The sequence below is a fragment of the Poecilia reticulata genome, linkage group LG15 (genome assembly GCF_000633615.1).
Source record: "Poecilia reticulata strain Guanapo linkage group LG15, Guppy_female_1.0+MT, whole genome shotgun sequence".
NCBI classification, from domain to species: domain Eukaryota; kingdom Metazoa; phylum Chordata; class Actinopteri; order Cyprinodontiformes; family Poeciliidae; genus Poecilia; species Poecilia reticulata.
Window position 1 is genome coordinate 10,184,043 of NC_024345.1, and position 20,876 is coordinate 10,204,918.

Here is a 20,876-nt window from a genome sequence, read left to right on the forward strand (position 1 = left end):
TCCTTTCCTTTCCTTTCCTTTCCTTTCCTTTCCTTTCTTTTCCTTTCCTTTCCTTTCCTTTCCTTTCCTTTCCTTTCCTTTCCTTTCCCTCTGTTTCTCCTGTCCTCTGCCGGCTTCTGTTTCCCCATCACCATTCCCTGCCAAGCTCTGCCAGACCACGCCAGCCACTCAGGACTCTGTCTCGCCCCCGTTGCCCACAGCCGACGTGTGTGAGATGGGCACAGATGTGGCAGAAGTGTCCCGTGGTGCTGGGGGCTGTGGGGTGCTAGTTTGCGTGATCGGTGTGCGTTTGTGTGTTGGTGCGTGTGTGTCGGTGTCCGCTTCAGCTTCTTGCTCTAATCTGTGCTAAAGTGTGTTGGTCTGTCAGCTTGCCAGCACTTACACATTGGCTCCATGGTGGGCTCTTGTGTGTTTAAAGCCTGAAACGAACGGTGTGTGTGAGAGTGTGGGTGTGTGATTTTTCCACCAGCTGTGGAGAATGATGTGCATATTAATGTGGCAAACACAATGACTTTGACCTGCATTGGAGGAGCCACTGTACTGAAGCGTTTTACGCCGCGTGTGTCAGTATGTGCATGAGAGAGTTTATAGTTTTATCTGTCCTCAGACGCGTACGAGGTGTTTGACAGCTGTTGACTTGGCCTTGCATGCAGCCATTAAAATTCAATTTTGGTCATTATAAGCAAAGGCCACTTCTAATTTTAATTTATGTTAAAGTATTTCTCTTTTAACAACTTATTTTTCTTGGATTTAAACAAATCACTGCAACATTTAAAACATGAAAATAACATCAATCAAAATTCGACAAACCTGGACTTGGACAAGTTTACCTTTTCAGAAACACGAGCCCATTTTATATCCGTGTGTTGCTGTTTAATCTTTTTTTCTTGCATTTTGCGCACATAAGAAACTTAAACTATACGGTGACTAGCCAGTTTTTGTTTTTTTTAGAAGTTGGGTATTTTTGTGAGTTAATTAGATAAATTGACAGAACAAGTCTCAAATCTTACATTCAGTACATTTTAATTGCATATTAAACATCCTATGTAAATTGACAATGCACAATAATTAGGCAAGTTTTATTTTTGTGGATTAATTTTGTTACCTAACAGTTAAAGTTTTTGTCTGTGTTGGGAACATATTTGTGTGCATGGCAACAAATGGAGAGTGGGATTACAATGCCACTCCGTTCTTTTCAAACATTAAAATGCTTCTGGTCATCCAGTCTCTGTTTCTAGAGGTGTCTTCATCATGTTGTTTCTAAAAAAAAAAAAAAACTAAGACTTTATTTTATGTCCTACTGCTTGAGGGAAAATGTATTATGAAAGCTGCCAATAGATTTGGAAGTTAATTTTTGATTTGGGTCCTTCTTTAAACCGAAAGGGTCCAACTAGCCAATCTTTAGTAATACCGGCCCATTCCGCCTGATTCATTAATGAGTGAATGTAGGGCTCAGGTCAGAAAGTCACCTCTTAAACTGTTTCATTTTATCACATCACAACAGTTAGATTTAATGTATTTCATTTAAATCATTAAATATGTTACACCTACAAAAAGTAGGTCAAACGTATAAACCCGGATGAAGGACTCGGGGGTTGAGATCCACATCTCAGATTGGAGAATTTAGGATAACTACCATTAATGGACTTCACAAGAAAGAAAACCATTAGAAACATGTAGAAGAAAAAGAAAATGATCTGGTTAGTTGGGACCTGAGATGAACTTTTGGCCTTTATGCAAAATCCTGCGACTGGAGGAAAACCTACACTGCACATGTTGTGATGACTCTTTCCTTGACACAGTGAAACATGGTGGTGGCAGCATCATGATGTGGGGAGGTTTTTCTAAAGCAGGTTCAGCGAAACTGTTCAGAGCTAATGGAAAAATGAATTAAGCTAAATAAAGGGAAATCTTGGAAGAAAACCTGTTCGAAACGACAAAAGACTTGAGACTAAGGAAAAGGTTCACCTTCCTGCAGGACGTCAACCTTAAACACACAACCAGTCACAATCTACTGCCATAGCAATGCTGTATTTCTTCCTCTTCTTTTCTGTTTTTATAACGGTTTTTGGGGAACACATTCACTTTCTTCATACTCATGCCCTCTGTTCTTGCCATCTACAAAGCCTTTGTGAGCCTTTGTAGCTTTAGTGGGCTCGTATGCATTGCTGTGCGGATTGTAGCAGGAGTGTGAGATCCACTGTAGCTAAGCTGGAAGCCATTTATTTTATCAGCCTCTGAGTTCAAAAGCAGGATTTTGATTATCTTTTTGCAACTTCTTCCCTCCCCTCTTTCATTCTGCTCCTCATTCATGAGCCGAGTGATCATAGCTGGCCTCCAAATAGTGGACAGAAGCATAGGCAGCTATTTTGATTTTATTAGCCCTCCCTTCCTCACTGTGCAAACTCACACTTGCGCATGTATTTGTTCAAGAGCATTTCCACGGACTTGCACGCTGATATGCACATCAGCTGAACCCACATGCCTGCACACGCAGGCATTAATACAGGCTCTCACACACCCGCAGATGCAGGCACGCACGCGGGGGTCCCACGGCGGCTGGTGCGCTGTGCTGTGCTCCAGGATTGGATCATCAGCCAGCTGTGAGTTGGACAGCCCAGGATCTTTCCTAATCCCCAGCACTCTGTTCACATCGCCTCGCGTGTGCGCACACACTCGCTCCAGTCCCGGCCCCAGCCCAGCAGAGGGCTTTACAAAGTTTGGTTTGTTTGTTTGCTCCAGTCTTTCTTTACTTTCTTTCCTCCTTTTCTTGCCTCCATCCGGCCTCGTATCTTCCCTTTGTTGTGTTCGCACATCCCTAAGGCCGTCCTGAAAAAGCGACCAGCATAACTTCTGTCCCCACACATGCCAGACTGAAACGAGCGGTGGTTGTGCATTTGCATGCGTTAGGGATTCATGGCTGGCCGCCTACTTTGGTTCGGGATAAGTTCGGTATCTGCGAGGCACCAAATCTTCCACCGGTTCTGTTATCCCCATGAAATCAGGCATTCATGTTCATGAGAGTGACAGCAGAGAACGGAGCTGGTCAAAAACATTACTAGGATGGTTACTCTCACCAAACTTAGGGTTCAGGGTGAAAAGAACAGTTCATAAAATCTCATTCACTGATATAGAGCTGAAAAACAAACTTGCTAATGAAAACCCAATGCCAGTAAAGTAGATGGGCCTGGACTAATGAAACTTGTATGAAATATAAAAAAAGAAGTTATTTGAGCTGCCACATCACACCTTACCTTTTACTTTTACCCATTTATACTTTTGTTTTTGATGTACTTACTAATCGCTCATGTCTAAAGACCTAAAAAGTGTCATTTTGCTACTTCAGATTCAGGTTGAACTAGACTTGTGTTCGTCAAGCAACACACTAAAAAACTATTTTATTTTGGACGTTTTGCATAAAACATAAAGTTTATGAAGTTTTGAAATCAGAAATTACATTAAAGGTTTGATTAAGATATCTTTCTCCTGTTGGTATAAAATGTAATTGATTATATCCTCTTTCCCACTTTGATGTCACAACATTTTATCAAAGAGTAAAATAAGTTGGTTTATCTGTTTGATTTGATATTAACCATTGAAGTTGAGATGATGATAATGATTAATGATGTCTTTTATTGAAGAAAGTATTGAAGAAACAAACAAAATGAGAATTTGAGATGAAAGTAATTTTTGTACTTCTGTTCCTCTCTCTGAGACTCTAAAATCCTAAGACGGACTCAGACACTCAGAGATAGTCTTGGAGACAGATCTCGTGACCATCTGCTGCGACGCTCCTATACAAAACTTCGCACAGAACTCGATTAAACATGCCACGCTGCTCCTCACTCTGCACCTTGACTTTGTTCTCATTTCTCTCCCCCTCCTCAGTTCCTGCTCGTGACAGCGAGGCCTGGAAAGGCGGTGAATCGAGCTGAGTGTGTGTGCGAGGGCGGAGAAGTGTAAATGAGGAAGGTGAGGCAGCAGATGCCTCGTCCCGCCAGAGGCTCGCTTTGAGCAGCGAGCGAAATCTGGGCGCGACAAAACTGCTGCAAACCAACTCCGCGGGAGGCACTTGTCCAATCACGGCCCGGAATAAAAGGGCCGGGGCGCCACGCGGGCTGCAGCCGCTCAGGAGGAGCGGGGGCCATAATGAACCTCCGAGCGCTGCCAGCGAATGCTCACACATTTGAACACGCCGTCGCTCTTGCTACCTGGCATTAACAGTGTCTAACCTCTGTCACCACATGCAGACATGCACGGCCTTCTGCAGCAGCTCTGTTTGTGTGTGTGTTTGTGTGCACATTCTCAGAGCGTGGTTGCGTGGTGATGTGTGTGTTTGCGAGCAGTTTGATGAGTTTGTGTGCATCTCTTTGGGGGAATGTTATGTGTTGATACCTTTGGGCTACACCTGTGTCTGTGAAGTTTAATGTGTGTGTGAGAGAGAGAGAGAGAGAGAGAGAGAGAGAGAGAGAAATGGCAGCAGGGCAGTGCCAGGTACAGGGCTTGTTGTGTATCTCTGTGTGTGTGTTTATGGGCGTGTGTGCTTCTCTGGTCGGCGGCCATGTTGTTGGGTAGCAGATGGCACCATGGTTGGCAGGGGAGGGGCTGCTTAGCACAACTAATCAGACAGTTACGGATAGGGCAGCTGGGAGGGCTGTGGGCCAGCCGTGTGCGCGTATGTGTGTGTGCACCGCAGAGTGGCATGATGTTGACAGTGGTGGGCCCGTTGGCCCGGTGACGAGACCTTGCTGCGTTCTTCCCTCCTCGCTGTCAGAGTGCCCTCTCTGCCATCCTGCTCCTCACCTCCCTCCATCTCTCCGCTTCTGTCTGTCTCACTCAATCTGTTGAGACCTACTTATGTTTTTAAATTATATTTTTTATTGCTTTGATTCTGTCGTGGTTGATGACGGTCTGACTTGTTTGTGGACTTAGCTTATCACGGGACTGAAACCTTTGTCATTTATTTGTGGAAACCAGTTTAAGGTCAATATAAAAACTTATGTTCTTCAAAGTCTTTATAAATATTATATAAATATAAATTGTAGAAAGGATAAATGGTCCAGGAAGTCAAAAAAAAAAGCCTTCTGGCAATTTAGACTGTTCCTACTTCTGATTATACCGTCACTCTGGAAGCGTTAAACTTTAAGCTTATATCATGCTGCATTTGCTGTATCTTGGATGTAGGTGCTTAAAACTCTTGCTCCTGTTTTTGGTGGAAACTTGCCTCTAATACTTCAATATTTTACCCAGCCTTTGGCTGTGATGATGCATCTAGTCAGAGAGACTAAGCGATGCATGATATTGGGTTTAGGGATGCTCGGTATATCACTACTGACATCGATTTCAACCAATATTGGTAATTTTTTAACATATCAATATCATCTGATAAATCAAACTGTTCATTATTTGTTTGGTCATGTGACAATGAGGGTAAGTGAAGCACAGAAGCAGTGGTGAGGTCAGCGGTATCAAAAGAGAACTGAAATCTATATAATATTGCTAAATATCGGTGATTGGCCATAACAATAGTACAAGTATTGCATATTGATATCAGCCAGCCCAAATTTGTACATCAGTTCATCCCTACTTGAATTCATGAGGATGAGATTAAACATTTTCAATTAGGTTAAGTGGTAGTTTGTTGATCCTAAGGAAATTACGCTCAGTACTCTAGGTGAAACTAGGAATCCACATTTTTTTCTTCCTCAACACTCTGAATTTATCTATTGTTTTATTCTATGCATATTCATCACTCAAAATATTTTTACACTAGCGCCACACACACAAAAGAGCACAAGTTTAAGATAATAAAACTGATAGCCAGAGATTCTCCTTCAGGATTTTCTCGTAGACAGCAGGATCCAGGTTTCCATCAAATACAGCAAGCCGTCCAGATCATGAAGGAGCAAAGCATCCCAAACCATCACACTACCATCACAGTAAACATGTTTTTCTAAAGATGTAAAGGAAAACGCATCTTCCATAAAGTTCACTTTGCTCACATCGGTTCACTCAGGATCTCCACAGACGTCTTTGGCGATCACGAAGGTTTTCTTTTTAAATCACGAAGCGGCTCTTTGTCTTCTTCCTGTACTGCTACGGCCCTTTCACTTCTCTCCTGGCTCTTGCAAGCTTTGTGGTTGTACATCATTGCCTTTCTCACTTAATACACACACTTAATTTGTGTCTCAACCTTTCAAGTTCACACGTTTCAGATTCAGTACTTGCGCTTCTCTTTAAGCACGAAGACTCTCAGAACGAGTTGTTGTCATCTGTCCGTCCGATGGGGCTGGGTAACGAAACAATAGACAGATCGCTGACTGTGAGACCTCAGGCAACGTGGAGGCAAATCTGTCGGCTACAACTGTTGCCACCCCAGCCAAGTGTGCCCTGGGACACTGGCCTACATACACACACTACTGCTGGAGGACAGAACGAAAGAGAGCACCAGCCCCCTCTGTCATGCATCTACTGCTGTCTTCACCTGATCCTCTGCTTGCCTCCTTCTTTTAGATCCCTCATTATGCTACACCTAGTTTCCGCCAAGGTTGATTTTTTTTTCTTCAGTTTCTTGGGAGCTGTGCAGGAGTTTGTACATTATAAAAGAGCTCCACTGTTTCCATTATGTGGCATATTCATGGATTTTAAATAATTACTGTGTGTATGTGTGTGTGTCATCTGGTCAACTTCGTGCCTTCACACACCCCTGCTGTGTGGGTGGCAGCATCAGTGGCTTTACCCGGTGCCCACTGCCCAGTAGGCACAGCTTTCATCCAACATGACAGAACCTCTCTCTGCTCCTCCTTTCCCCTCATTGCTTTCTTTTATCACTGTCACTCTCTTACCTCCTTCATCTCTCGTTTTTTTTTTTTAGCTTTTCATGGCTTTTTATCTTCCATATAGCATCTCTTTGCTTGTGTTTTGTTTAAACTATTGCCTTCAGTCCTCAGCCTTGTCTTTGTCTCCCTTTACGGCCACAGCAGTAACCAGGTCTCATGCTTTGCGTTGCGGTGTCTCCATCATCTGGTTGTACCAGGAGGTGCTCAGAAGAAGGAGCAAAACTCAAGACGCAGAAAAGTCAACAGAGAGGCAGGAAAGGAAAAACAATGTGGAAAAGTTAAACGGAAACTGACGGAAAGATCAGAGGGTTTTTAAAGGATTGTCTATTGACTTCAGATATTCTTTGTAATAGTTAAGAATATCTGAAGTCAATCTGAAAAATATTTCGTTTTTATATCATTTCTAAAAAAATTATACTTTATTCAATTGTGTTTGTTTCAAACAAAAGTAATCTGAAGTCACTATAAAAGCAGATCCAGTCCTCATGCAGCCTGGTAGAATTTGAATCAGACCACATTAGGACTCCATGGTGATGAGAAAGCATCTGATTACTATACTATTTCTCAGAGATCACCAATAAATCACAGGAAAAACAACCATCTGGACTCACAGATCTAATGCCAGTTTACAGCGGCTGGTTAAGTTCAGCCTAATGGTTCTGTATTACAGGAGGAAACCCAAGTACTCGGAAAGAACAATAGAAGAACATGCAAACTTTATACTGAAATAGCCTTGACTGGGATTTGAACCCAGGATCTTTTTGTCAACTCTGCTAACAACTACAAATATGAACATCAACTTATCTTACAATATTTACCTACTTTGGACCAACAAAAGCTTCATTTTTGTCCATACAAGACCTCGTCTGTTTCAGCTGCACTGAATGCACATTGCAACTTTTTAAGAACACACTGTTTGAATTGCATTTAAAAGGAAAACTCACTTTCTGACACTTGAGCAACAAAACTAATTAAAATAATTGGCCTAGGAGAAATTGGCAGAAGGCTTGAAAGGAAGAAATACGGGGTGGGTTAGCAGACTGAAATGGTGCCTGTGCCTTCCTGCCGGTTGGCCCCGTTATCATGACAGTTTGGGAAGGTGAGTTGTGTTTCAGACATTATTACTGATTTCTCAGGTGTGAAGTACATTTCAACACAGCTGAAACGAGCTCAGCACTGAAGAGTATAATTCATGTAGGTCAATGTTTCAGCTTAACTTTGTGCTATGACAGGCACATTTGTTTTTCCTAATTATGTGCTTTGTTCTTAATAATGTTCTTTAAAAATATTATTATTAAATCAAATTCTTTTCTCTTATCCATCAGTCTGAAGGGTAATAAATGATTTTTCATAATCGGGGAGAAAAAAGGTGACAGTTATCCATTCGACACAATACGGCTTTTAGAATGACAATATTGACACTTTAATTGAAATGAAATAATTATGTTGTGACTAAATCTGTTAGTCATAACAGATTTGCTTTAATGATAATAAAAGAGACAATGACTATTGAGAGTATTATTGGCTGATTAAATGTCTTACTTTATCGGTTCAAGTCTTATCAATGCATCTTTTTAGACATAATTTGTAGCTCCAAATCCCCAAATGCAGTCTAAGAAAATGTTTCAAAGGAGGAAGACCATTGAGGTCTAGCAGGTTCCATTACCAGAAATCCCCAAGCAAGGCTTTAGTATTGATCCGAACTTTAAGTCACCTCTCAGTGAACTGGTCCGGGTTCCTGGATCTGTGGTTTTGAACTGCCTGTTTCTCGGGTCAGTGGATGAGACATGCTGGCACAAAACCTGCTCAATTTGACCACAGGTCTCTGCAGGGAGTCACTGGATGTTTGTTGGTTTCTCTCTCGAGTTCTGAACTAAACGCAACAAAAGTTACAATAATAAGATGGATTTTGTCTCTGTTACTGGAAGAGAAAGAAAAACAAAACTGGTCTTAAATATTAATTAAGATGATTAGGCTTGAGAGATTCATTTAGGCATTACTCGGTTCTCTATGTTTTCCTGTCTTGTAACTCCATGACTTACTGAATTAGCATTAGCATTAGCTTAGCAAAGCCACCTCATTGGGACGTCATCAGGTGCTGAACACAAAAACTTTACAGAGCCAAGGCTGGAATAGGATCAATAGTTTTCTCTTTTTCTAAAACTCTGTTCAACTTTTCAGAAAGAGATAAATACAAAACGGAAAAGGATACCACTAGCTTGATGCATTTTCTGCTCAAGATCTCAAAGTAGACAAACATTGTTTTTTCTTATTTTTACAGACCTTTTTCTTTGAACAATTACTGTGGACAAGTATCAACATGTTTACATCATTATACATTTGATTATTAGTGTCCATATTGTCCAATTGAGACAATAGTGTCTTCCTTGTTTCTATAATTTCTTTTTTTTTTTTTTTTTTTTTTTGCCATTTTCAACAAATTAACTGACTGCTTGTCTGAGTTTTCAGACAAGCAGAAAAACTCTAGAATGTATTTATTTTGAAAGCCTTTTGAGTTCAAAACTAGTAGGAAAAACAATACTGTAAAGAAATATTTTTTACTTACAGTCGGTTTTATATCTGCTCCAGTCATAAACAACAACTAATGTCATAAACATTATTTCAGGTCAATCTGAGGTTACAATAAAGGCTTTCTGCAAGGGCTCGTCACATGAGTGCAAAAATCTAGTGTTTTTCCTTTTTCTTTGACTGTCCAAATTGCTACAATATAAACCTAATTAATGAGTACTTTTTGCATAAATCTGACCTTCAGCATTTTCACATATGTTAACCACAACCCTCTCTGCAGGGCACAGATTTGACATTGACGTTGAGTCCAGCGTTCTGGATTGGGTCGGTGTGGGAGCATATTGTACGTATGCTGCGTGTTTATTTTTAAAATAATCACAGATGCCTGCGCTGCCAGGCTGCTTCTCTTGTGTTAAGACCATCAGTCGCCTGTGCCAATTAAGATTTTTAAACTTCTCTCGCTCTGTTTTGTGACTAGATGAGATGATGACAGAGGCCAATCAGCAGCTAATTACTTCAATCTAGAGCTGGGCTCCTCTCTGTGGGAATGTGTGCTGCAGCAGAAAAATGTTTGTCTCTGTTTGCTGCTACCCCTGTGTAAATGCCCACAGCCGTTAACAAGCACCGAACTGCATTTTAAGACGATCAGATTTGCACTGTTGTCCAAACTTTCGGAGTGGAGATAATAATTAAGCGTTGCGGTTTTCTGCCTTTTTTTGGGGAGGGTAAAATTGGCTTACCGCTAACCTTCATGACAGCAGGGGGGAAGATGGGCCTTTAGCGTTCCTTGAAGAAGAAACGAAGCTCGGGCCACCCGCTGTAAACAAAGTTGACTTGCTGACAGATGGATTGAATGACAGAGAGGCTAACCGAGCCAGGAGCGGGCCTGGCAGCATCGCACCGAGCAAAGAGGGAGGGAGACGAGGGTGGGGAGGGAGGGGAAGAGGTGGCCAACAGGAGAGGAGGTGTGAACAGGTGCAGGGCCGCTGAAGGAAGAACCAGCAGATGGAGAGAGACACAGCCAGTTTAGTTACAGGAAAAAAAGGGTGGGAGGAGAATGAGGAGGGAGCGATGGAAACAGCAGAAAAACTAGATCAGGCATAGATGGAGACGCTCTGGACGGATAGACGGACAGATAGGTAGAATTAAGAACCGGGCACGCTGCAGACAGGCTCTCAGGCTCCATCCAGCTCCGCCTGTATTTGATTTGTTTGTTTAATTTGGTGGAACAGTGACATGAAGAGGAAAAAAAAATGAGCACAGAATGATTGATTTGCATCACCCAGAGGTTTAACGAAAATGTGCTAAAACCCACTGAGGTGTTTGCTACCAAGAAAGAAAAAAAAAAAAAAATGACACATGGATTTTGTTTTACACAAAATAATTCAGATGTTTATTGTGTGCTGCTTCACAGCAAACGCTCAATATGTCGCTGTATTTCCTCTGCCGTGCTCTTATTATTGTTGGCAGAACCAGAAGACAGGCCTTCACAAGGCCTCTGGCTAATCATGTCTCAGTTACCAATGCGAACAGGCACACTCGCATACTGTAAGCAGAAAGCATCTTTGTAGTTCTGCACCACAAACTGTTGAATATGGATGCCGGTCTGAGTGATGCAGTCCGTCACAGATAGCTGCAGTGGCGCTTGACAAGAATGAATCATCGTTGTGGTTTAAGAACAAGCAGATGTGGTTTATATACGACACTATAACCGCACCACAGGAATATTAGCAGTCTTGTTTTATTTGATCAAAGTTACAAAATTGGATCCTGTAATGCTTTGGAGTAAGTCCAGACCTGTATATCTTTACATTTTGTCACGTCCCAAGCACAAACTTCAATTTATTTTATGTGGTAGTCCAGCACAAAGTAACGCGTAATTGTAATTTTGAAGGAAAGGCATGCATGGTTCTCAGTTTATAATTTTATAAAAATTTTACTAAATGTCTCCAACAGTTTTCCACATTTAGACAGCAAATTTTGGCCCATTCTTTCTTTTTTTTTTTTTTTTATCTCAAGCTTAGCTAGTGATAATTTGCGAGTTTTGCACAATCAAAGCAACTTTACTACATGTTAAATATAGCATCTACAAATTGCAAATAGGACTTCTCTGCGCTTTCTTCATCTCGCAGCACAACCAATAGATGTTTTACCACTGATTCTCCTACCTGAGCTGTGGATGTATGCAGCTCCTCCAGTACTACTGGCCTTAGCTGCTTCCTTAATTATTACCTGGACAGGTTTCCTATTCTTGCTTTTAGATGATTGATTATAATTTGAAGGTGCTCCATGAGATGTTTTAATAGTGAAGTTGCAGATGAATACGTACTAGGAATAGTAGAGGTGATCAAAATGTGACCTCAAATCAGATTGATTTGTATTTGATTGATTTAAATTTCTCTGGTTCTTCTTGATGAACTCACCATAATCATCAGGATCCGAGGGCAGTTTGTTTTCTTTACTGTGAACGAAACTTGTGTTCGAGCTGTAGGCTCAGTTTACAGCCTGTTTATCTTCATGTTGATTTCACACCTGTTAGTGTGTAGCAAGAGAAACCACAGTGAAAATGCATCGATTTGACAAACTGTTTCTGGTGCTGTGCAATCGCATACTAAAGAAGTTATCGTTTAGAGTTGCAACTTAACGTATTCTTAATGTAACTTTCTGGTTTATCTGATTTAAATGAAGCTGCACCAGCTGCTCCTTCCACCCTGCATGGACAAGCAGTATAGACGATGGATGTTTCACTCTCCAGACTTTATTCCCGATTAAGACTCTAGAATGCAACCATTCTAGAGTCTTAATCTAGTTGCATAAAGTTTCTCAATTATGCAACTAAAAAAAACCTGATGTTGCACAAATGCGACCAGTCCATCAAAAGTCTCTGCAGCACATAAAGACCTTCCTGTGGTTAAAAAACAGAGCAACCCAATCACAGAGCAGTATTTTTACAAAAGCTACACACTGCAGCTTTAAAACACTTTAGACACTTTTCCAGTAAGTTATCAGTCTTGTACAATTCTGCTTCAAATAAAGAGCTTTTTTGTTAATCAGTCATTGACCATACCTTGCACCTAACTTCTGTGCTGCTGCATCTAAGAAAAGAAAGTTAGCAGAAAGCTAGTCTACAGCTCTAATTATCAAAAAATCTTAAAACCCATGTTTCAAATTTGTTTACTAGATTACAAATCATTTATCCGTTGGGTTCTCATGGAACCAAACACTCACTAAAACATACATCTTGATTCTAAAGCCTAGTGGTGGTTTTTGTCAGTATTTTGTCTCTATACACTGTTAGATGGTGACTCCGGTTTAGTTGCCAAGTAAAGCATTGCGACTGCTATTTTATTCCTATTCCCACACAGAATAAAGTTATCAAAGCTCCCAAGCTGTGCTTTAAAGAGCCTGTATTTACAGTGGGAAACTCCAGTCCTGGTTTGACAGAAGTGTTATAGATTTAGATCTCAGATAGTTGAGATAGTGATTTACTTTTCCTCTTAATCAGAAGTTGGAATTCAACATTCTACATGTTCTTTAATGATTGGTGCCAACCCACTGACAATCCAGTCCAGTCCAACAACATGAATACTTTGCACTTAAATATCCAGAATGTTATAAAATCAGATGGAAAAATCAGGGGATTTTCTTTTCTTGTCATTTAATCCTGAATTGTGTGTGTTTGTACCTGAGTGAGTGTAACTGGAGGTCGGGGTGTCTGGCATCGGCAACTTTCTTCTGATTCCTCCAAGTACACCGTCTGAGTTTAATTTGTGCTCGTCCTTTGATGAACCGCGGCATTTGGTGGTTCTGGCGTGAGATGCCGGCTTCACCATGGGGTGCAGCAAACTCTGCGCTTGGTCAGGCCCTGGCTCCCCACATCTAATGGGCAACAGCTTGAATAGTGCCCACTTAAGCAGGCTGTGCGGACTGGGCTCCCTTTTTTCCTTCCTCACAGCTCTAGCCAGCTAGCCGGCCAGCCGCCGCCTCTGCCACCTCCCACTTACCCAGCAGCCACTGTACCTGGCTGCAGCCCCAGAGCCATTCCAGCCTACCTTAGGCCGCTGGCCCATGCAGCTCCCGCCATACTTATCAAGCTGTCCTGCAGTGCAGCGGGCCATGCATATACAAACAGGCGCAGCTATCTGCTAACTGAACATTCAGTCTATTGCCTCATAGGCCCAAACAAGTTCCAGAGACCATTCACCAATTAACTGGCTGGCAGATTATCGCCCAAGGAGATCTGAGCAGCCCCAGCCCTCCGTATCCAGCCTCTGCTCACACCGGCGCCCCAAACACCTGCTCCAGGTTGGCTTCCTGCTGACACCTCTCCTTTCGCTGCCTATTTTTTATGCTTTCATTTGGTGGTAGCCATTTTGTGCTTACTTTTAATTGGGTGAGCAGAATGGCGTGGGCAGCGTAAACCACATTAATTTGATTTACTAACTTCAGTTTGAATTTAAGTCAAGTTAAAGTCGATCCAGCCCTCCTCCCCCCCTGTGCTCCAACCTAAAGAAGTAGACGTATTAATCCGTTTATCCTGTGTCCTCTTTGCCTCGGAAGGTAAAGGAGAGAAGCATGAGCAACCAGATGCCAAATGTTTAGCTCTCTTGTCTTTTTTGCTTCCCTATCTTCGGTTTTTGTCACCCTCCTCTTCATCACCACCACTCTATAGCTGACTGCTGGAACTTTCTGGCGATCTGTCTGATGCTAATTGGTGGGTAAACAGGTCTGGTGTGAGCTCCCCCTCCGCCCCCCTGTTCCTGATCACACACGCACACATGCAAGCTCGTCGTACACACACACATAGACGAATACACGGCCCCCTGGAACCTCTTGCAGGACCAAATGGCTGGCAATGCCTGCCCGCCGTCTCCCGCTGAGCCCTGGTGTGCGCTTTGGTGGCTCAGGCTGCTGTTCAAGCCCAGCGGGGGTTCATACACTCACACTCATACGCGTACAGATACACACAGTCTCCTTGTGTCCCCTGCACACCCGCCACCCGCTTTCACACCCCAGACAGCAGGACAGCAGGAGAACACACACACACACACACGCACACACACACACGAAGGAACAGACAGACGCGGTCACTTTAGAGATACAGGCCAAGCGCTGTAGGGGAGAAAAGTTTTCACTTAAACTGGAGAATTCTCTCTTCATTAGCGCCTTTGGACTTCAGGAAGAGTTCTGTTTATTTGTTCGTTTTGTGTGCGTGTGTGCGTGTGTGTGTGTGTGTGTGTGTGCGTGTGTGTGTGTGTGTGTGTGCTGTTTTTTTTCCCTCCTGTCTTTGTAGTTTTTCTTCTCTCTTTCTTTGTCTGTCTCTCTGTTGTCTCGATGCGATTGGACTTAGTTGAACGGTAAAGTTTGATTCAAGCAGGAACAGAATGATTCCTTGGTTTGGATCTTACCTGTTCGGTCCGGATGATTAAAAGGGTTTGAGTGAAACCAAGAATTATCTGCTGCTCAGTCAGTAGGTTCTGTACGGACTTGTGTCGGATATGTCAGGAGTTGATCGTGCTGCCGTTGCATGCATGAAAACAAAATGCACAATTTTAGCTCTGCAACAAATCAGTGGAAATGTTTTTTTTTTTTTATTACAGAAGGATTTTTAATCAAGTTTTCAGCCTTGGCTCTGAACCTCAGCAGTAATTGAAACCAGTCTGCAGTAAAAATGAGGTTTATGTGTCGCAGACAGCACCTATGTCACCCATGGGTCGCCAGGCTGACGGCAGCGTTCAGCCCCTCGTGTGTCATCTGTCCTCTCCTCCTCCATCGTCCTCTTCCTCACTCTTTTCATCATTTTCCTACAACTTGTTTCAGAAACATGAGTTCAGCACGCTGGAGCACAGCTTTCAACTCATGCCGGCACCCTTCATTTTGTTTAAAAACTTTGTGATTGCAGCCGATGAAGACTTTCTGACAAACTAAGCCTGATTTTATTTGATCTGATAAAACGACACAGTTGTTCACAGTTGAGAAGCAGAATGAAGGGGTTAAATGGTTTTCAAAATGAAAATGCTAATAAAAATGTGTAAAGAATCATGTGCATCCCTTACACTTCGCCCCAAAATGACTTCTAGTCCACTTAATTTCTTTTAGTATATGCTCTATTTTACAATTCGTATTGAGCTTTACAGAGTCTGCTATTTTACTGCTAATAGTTTCTGGAATCGTTTGGATTTTTGTCTGTAGCAGCTTTTACTCCTAAAGACGATGATGTTTACGTTGCTTGTAAAATAGCTCAAACTCAGTTAGATTAAATTTAGAGGAAAAATTTAGTTTTTGCCTCGAATTTTCAATCATATTTACCTCTGAACTTTGACTGGGCCATTCTGACACAGTACGCTTTGAGCTGAACCATTATAGCTCCGATCCAGCCTCACGTCTTTTGCAGGTTTTCTTCCAGAATTGCTCGGTATGTAACTCCAGATCCATCTCTCTGTCAACTCTGAGCAGCTTGTTTATCTAAGGAAATGCATCCCCAGAGCATGATGCTGCCATCGCAAGATTTTTTTATGCCTCACTTTGCAAATTTAGGCAAAAATACACTTTTGGTTTTATCTGACCAGAGGCGTTTCTTCCATATGTTTTCATGTGTCTTTTCCATTTATTACGTTTTCTTCCACTTCACAATTATGTCCCTCTAAAGCAAATATATTTTAGTTGGAACAAAATGGGAAATGTTTTTAGTTTAGATTTCAAGTTGAATTGTGTCATTGTGTTTTAACCTATCATGACTATTCTGGGTCAGGGTCGTAGAACCAGGTAGCATCAGACACTTTGCTCTACACGTTTATAGTTTTGGATCAATACATACATTTCCTTTCTGTTTTTTCCACAGTCTAATCATCTGAATCCAATCCTATTTGGTTTTACTGATTTCTTCCTTTTAGTTGTGACACCATCATGCTTTTAGTCTCTAGTCTGGAGTTTTTATGTACACAGATGTGGTTTTTCCCAAAGTTAAAAAGTGCATTTGATGCTGATGCTATGAGAACATTAACTGTTGGTGTTTTTGTGCGTTTTTCCTCAGACAGGACAGAGAGAGTGCGGAGCGGGCTCATGCAGAGGAAATGGCGTCTGTGACCCTTTCAGCGCGGGAACGGGAGAAGGAGCTGGCTGTCATGCTGCAGAAAACGGAGGCTCAGCACCTGCAGAGAGGTCGGTTCTTCAATGCTCGGGATTTACACGCCGTTTTCTTTCCATTTCTTTACTATTATCCAATAACTTTGAGTGTTAGTTCTGAAACTTTTCTCTCTTATCTTGGCATCATCCTCCAGTCTTATTTGCCTTATCCTCACCATGCCTTTTTTATCTTACACTTTACTGCTTCGTGTTAGTTTTCAAATAGCTTTCACATGTATAACACTCCTGTCACATTTTGTTTAGCTTTGTTTTGCACACAGTTTTCAATCGGTGAATATATTACTGTTCGCAGCAGATTGGCAGATGCTCATACTTCCCGTACTCAACTACTTGATGCTACATTACTACATCTCTACTGTAGGCTGGATAGAAGTCAGTAATAATGATGATTAAATGCTAAATATAGAACGTCTGAATATAGACACACATATGCCTTTATGGTGATTATATGGCAGGTGGAAAGTGGGCGTGAATCTTCACATATGGCTGCATTTAAAGGTTTTCAGTGACAAACCACACTTTATAAAATCTTGACTTTTTACCCACAGGTTTTGCTGTAAATGTGTATTTTGATCAAATATTCTGTCATAACCTTCCATTAGAGACTCAGTGTTTATTACAGAATAACATAACCCAGAAACTGATCGGATATTTAAAAATCTATCAAATAATAATATTGATAAATATCCATTAGGGGCTGATATTGTTCTACTGAATAGATAATTTTGTAAATATTTATCTACGCACCATTATCCCACAGTTTTTTCTTGACACTTAAATGTTTCAGATCCTCAAACAAACTTCAATATTACACAAAGTTAACCTGAACAAATAAAGTAAAAAGCTATGATGATCAGTGATTCCATGAACTTTGACTGGGCTAATCAAAAGTCTTTTTCATGTTTTGAAGATCCAATCAGAGATGGTCTGGGTGACATGTTTTGGATCATTGCTTTCCTTACAGTGAGCAGGAAGTTTAGGTAATAAGCTGATGATTAGATATTCTATTGTAAGATGTATTTGGTAAAAACTAGAGATGTGCCGATCAGGTTTTTTCCTGCCGATACCGATTCCGATCACCCATGAGGGCCAATCACCGATACCGATCACCGATACTGATCACATAATTATAATTTTTTTAATCAAAAGCACTACCGGTTACATTATGTGGAAAAAGGAACCATGAATTCACCTTAATTTAGACAAGAATTTGTTTTAATAACTTTTTCCAAGAAAAAAATGGGCATTGTGCAAATTGTACTGCTATTGGTAATACTATCTTTAACAGACTGATAACATATGAAGGCTCTAAAGAGGCTAAATAATGCAAAGAGTCAAAATAAAACCTCTCAACATTGCCAAAAAATTCAATTATAAAACTTAACATTCAAAGGTAAATACAGTATCCATTACATTAAACAATCCTGAGTTACTGAATGAAACCTTCCTAATAGCATGGCGGCTAGCTGATTACTGCTAGTTCTGAGTGGCTGTTTCTGACTGAGCAGAGTAATTATGCAGAACAGGGAGGAGATCGATTATTTTTTCAGAGATTATTTGTCTCATGTTAGGACAGCGAAAGTTTTAATACGTATGTAAAATGTGTTTTTTTTAGGTTAGATGCTGCAGCTTTAAGCAGAGGTTCGGTGTGAGAGTCACTACCAGGTGGAGCAGAAGCGGCGCTCCGTCTGAAATATTACTACCTGTAGCGCATAGCAGCTGTTCAACAGCGAGAGCAGAACCAGCGTCTTACATCGCAGCTCGAAGACTTAAATAATTTTGCGGGTTATTTGTTTAGCTTTCTGACCGTCATGCTAATCCGGGTGAGTGTTTGTAGCTGTGCGCTGCTTTACCTGCTATCTGATCCTCCATGTCTTTTTTACTGCAGTGAGCCTCGATGTAGCCAAACTCCGTCAAGTATGGCATTGTTTTTATGTCGTATTAGCTTCGTTGTGTTGATGCATTTTGACGTGCTTCAATTTTCCGCCGCAACACGCAAACTTCCCCATTCACTCACTCCGTGCGTTATGGTTCCACATTGCTTAGGATTTGTTGCTGCTCGCTTGCGCAGTGTGAAGGAAAGAGGAGACCAGCTGCTCAGGCAGGCTGCGAAATGAGATACCAGTGATCGATTTGTGTGATAGGCAACAAGAGACCGTGATCGCCGATCACCGATCATACACTTTTTCACAGAAATTGGCCGATTATGATCAGTGGCCGATCGATCGGCACACCTCTAGTAAAAACCTGAGTTCAAAGTCAATGAAAAAAGGTTTTTCTGGTCTCAATGCAGCAAAACAACCCAAGACCATCATACTACCACCACCATGTTTTTTGCTGAGATATTATTAGTTTACTGCCCGGTCCACCAGGACCTGCAGCACCTTGAAGGTGTTGCAGCCTTCAGCCACAGTGCTTTGACACAGGCACTCAGATTAGATAAGAACTGGTTGAGCCGGACCAAAACAAGAACCAGAGCAACCTTGAGCCAGCCCCCATGGAGATTCATGGCTTCCATCTCCTCCGGAAGGAGATCCCAGCAGGGGCGGGGGGGATCTTTGCTGGAACAGGATCTTAAATCTTCCACTACAATATGTAGTGGAATAAATTCCAGCTGAGTTGAAGTGACCTCAAAAAGATTAGGACAAGAAAAAAAAAAAAGACAGAAGAGAAATGGAGTCTCTTAGAAGAGAATAAAGAGTAGCCAAGCGAAGGGAAGATGGGAAGGTGATGGGAGCGGAGCAGAGAGAGAGAGACCCGGCTCGCCGCTCCCTGTCTGTCTGCACAGCAGAGCTGCTGCTGTTACCACATCTGCTGTGCCATCTGGATCCCCCCACCGCCCCCAAACACCCACCACCCACCTTCAACCACCCTCCCTTCCCTCGCCTAGCTTATCTTTTTATTTACCTGTGGTTCTCTTCAACAACTAGGGAGCCTGCTGGTACGCAGAACAAAGATGGAGGGTATAGAGGGAAGAATGGACGGTTGGGGGGGGGTAAACAAAGCGTTTCTTTCTGGCGCGTGTCGGCGGCACACATGTTGTCTAAAGAGAGCTGACATCAGAGCACAGCAGGAAGCTGTGGATGGGGAGGGGATAGAGGGGTGGATGTCCTTTAGTAACTCGCATCACTTCCTATCCCCATGCAGCCCAACAGACGAGCTGGATAATTAGCTTTCCTGCTCTCCAAATCCCGCCTCTTTGTCCATCCGTTTGTCCTTCCATCCATCCGCCCCCCTCCCTTCTTCTCTGCTCCCCTCCCACCTTTCTGTTTTCTTTTTTTTTTTTCATGTTTCTGTTTTTGAGTAAATGTGTACAGACCAACCCCTAGATGATATCAGATATTTGTCCCTCCAACCCTCCCTCCTTCACTCCCTCCCTCATTTTTCCTCTGTTTGTTTCCAGTGCCAGTTCTGCTGTGTTTCTGTGTCCCAGGGTTCTTTTTGGCCTACACATGGCAAGATATATTCAAAGCCCGCTCAGTTAATTAGCATTCTTCATACAACTTTCTCCAGCCCGTGACCAAAACTTTGCTGAGTGTGTGTGCGCGCGCGCACGTCCGTGGGATTTTGTAGTTTTATAGTTTGCCGCTCTGTAGCATCCGAGTTCTGCAGGAGCGCTACGTCGGCTGAGGCCGCATGCACATAAAAACAGTTAATGGACAAACAAAACGTCAGATTTCACCCGATTTAATCGTCGTTTGTAGGAAACTTGTAACAAAACGCTTCAAGCGAAGGGTCAGATTTCAGCAATGCTGCTATTTGACTCAAATCAAGACTGCACGCAAAGCAAAAACAAACATTATCTGAGTGACTTTTCAAAGTCACCTGCGTTTTTTTTTTTTGGTTTTGTTTGACAGTAACAGAATGCCGAAGCAGGTGGATCATTCCCACAATCCAAACGGCAGCCATTGTTTTTTTTTCTCCTCTTCTTTTTAAAGAGCAGACATATGTTCGAGAGAGAAACGTAGACCGTTTCAAAGGAGCGATGAAAGCCCGGTGTTGGATTGTTCAGAAAGAGGCCCCCATGTGTGGATGAGGACGTGGCAGGAAGGCTGCAGGAAAAAGGAGGAGGAAAGCACGTTCAAACACAAACCTCGCTCCTTTTACCCTTTTTTTCGCACACTTTAGATTTCCGCTCCGTCTTCAATGCACGACTGGTTCGCTCTGCCTGCCGACTCCTGTTGTTTGAGCACTTTTGATGTTAATGAGAGTGTTGACAAGTGCATTTTTTGGATACCCATTAAAAGAGACATATGTATGTTGCTTTTGCTGCAGTATTCCTCACAATAGGTGTCAGTGCTTTGCTTTAGCCATAAGGTAATGGTTGTCCTCTGATCCATCAGGCTGTTGTAGTTTCGTTTT

General features: G+C 42.2%; 1 protein-coding gene across 1 annotated transcript in view; it reads left to right on the forward strand.

Annotated features, from left to right (window-relative positions):
- Window positions 1–20,876, forward strand: part of sdccag8 (SHH signaling and ciliogenesis regulator sdccag8) — a 49,106-nt gene that overhangs the window by 9,067 nt on the left and 19,163 nt on the right. The window contains exon 14 of the mRNA XM_008429169.2: window positions 16,402–16,529. Coding sequence (XP_008427391.1) covers window positions 16,402–16,529 — 128 coding nt within the window. The remainder of the gene's footprint in view (window positions 1–16,401; window positions 16,530–20,876) is intronic.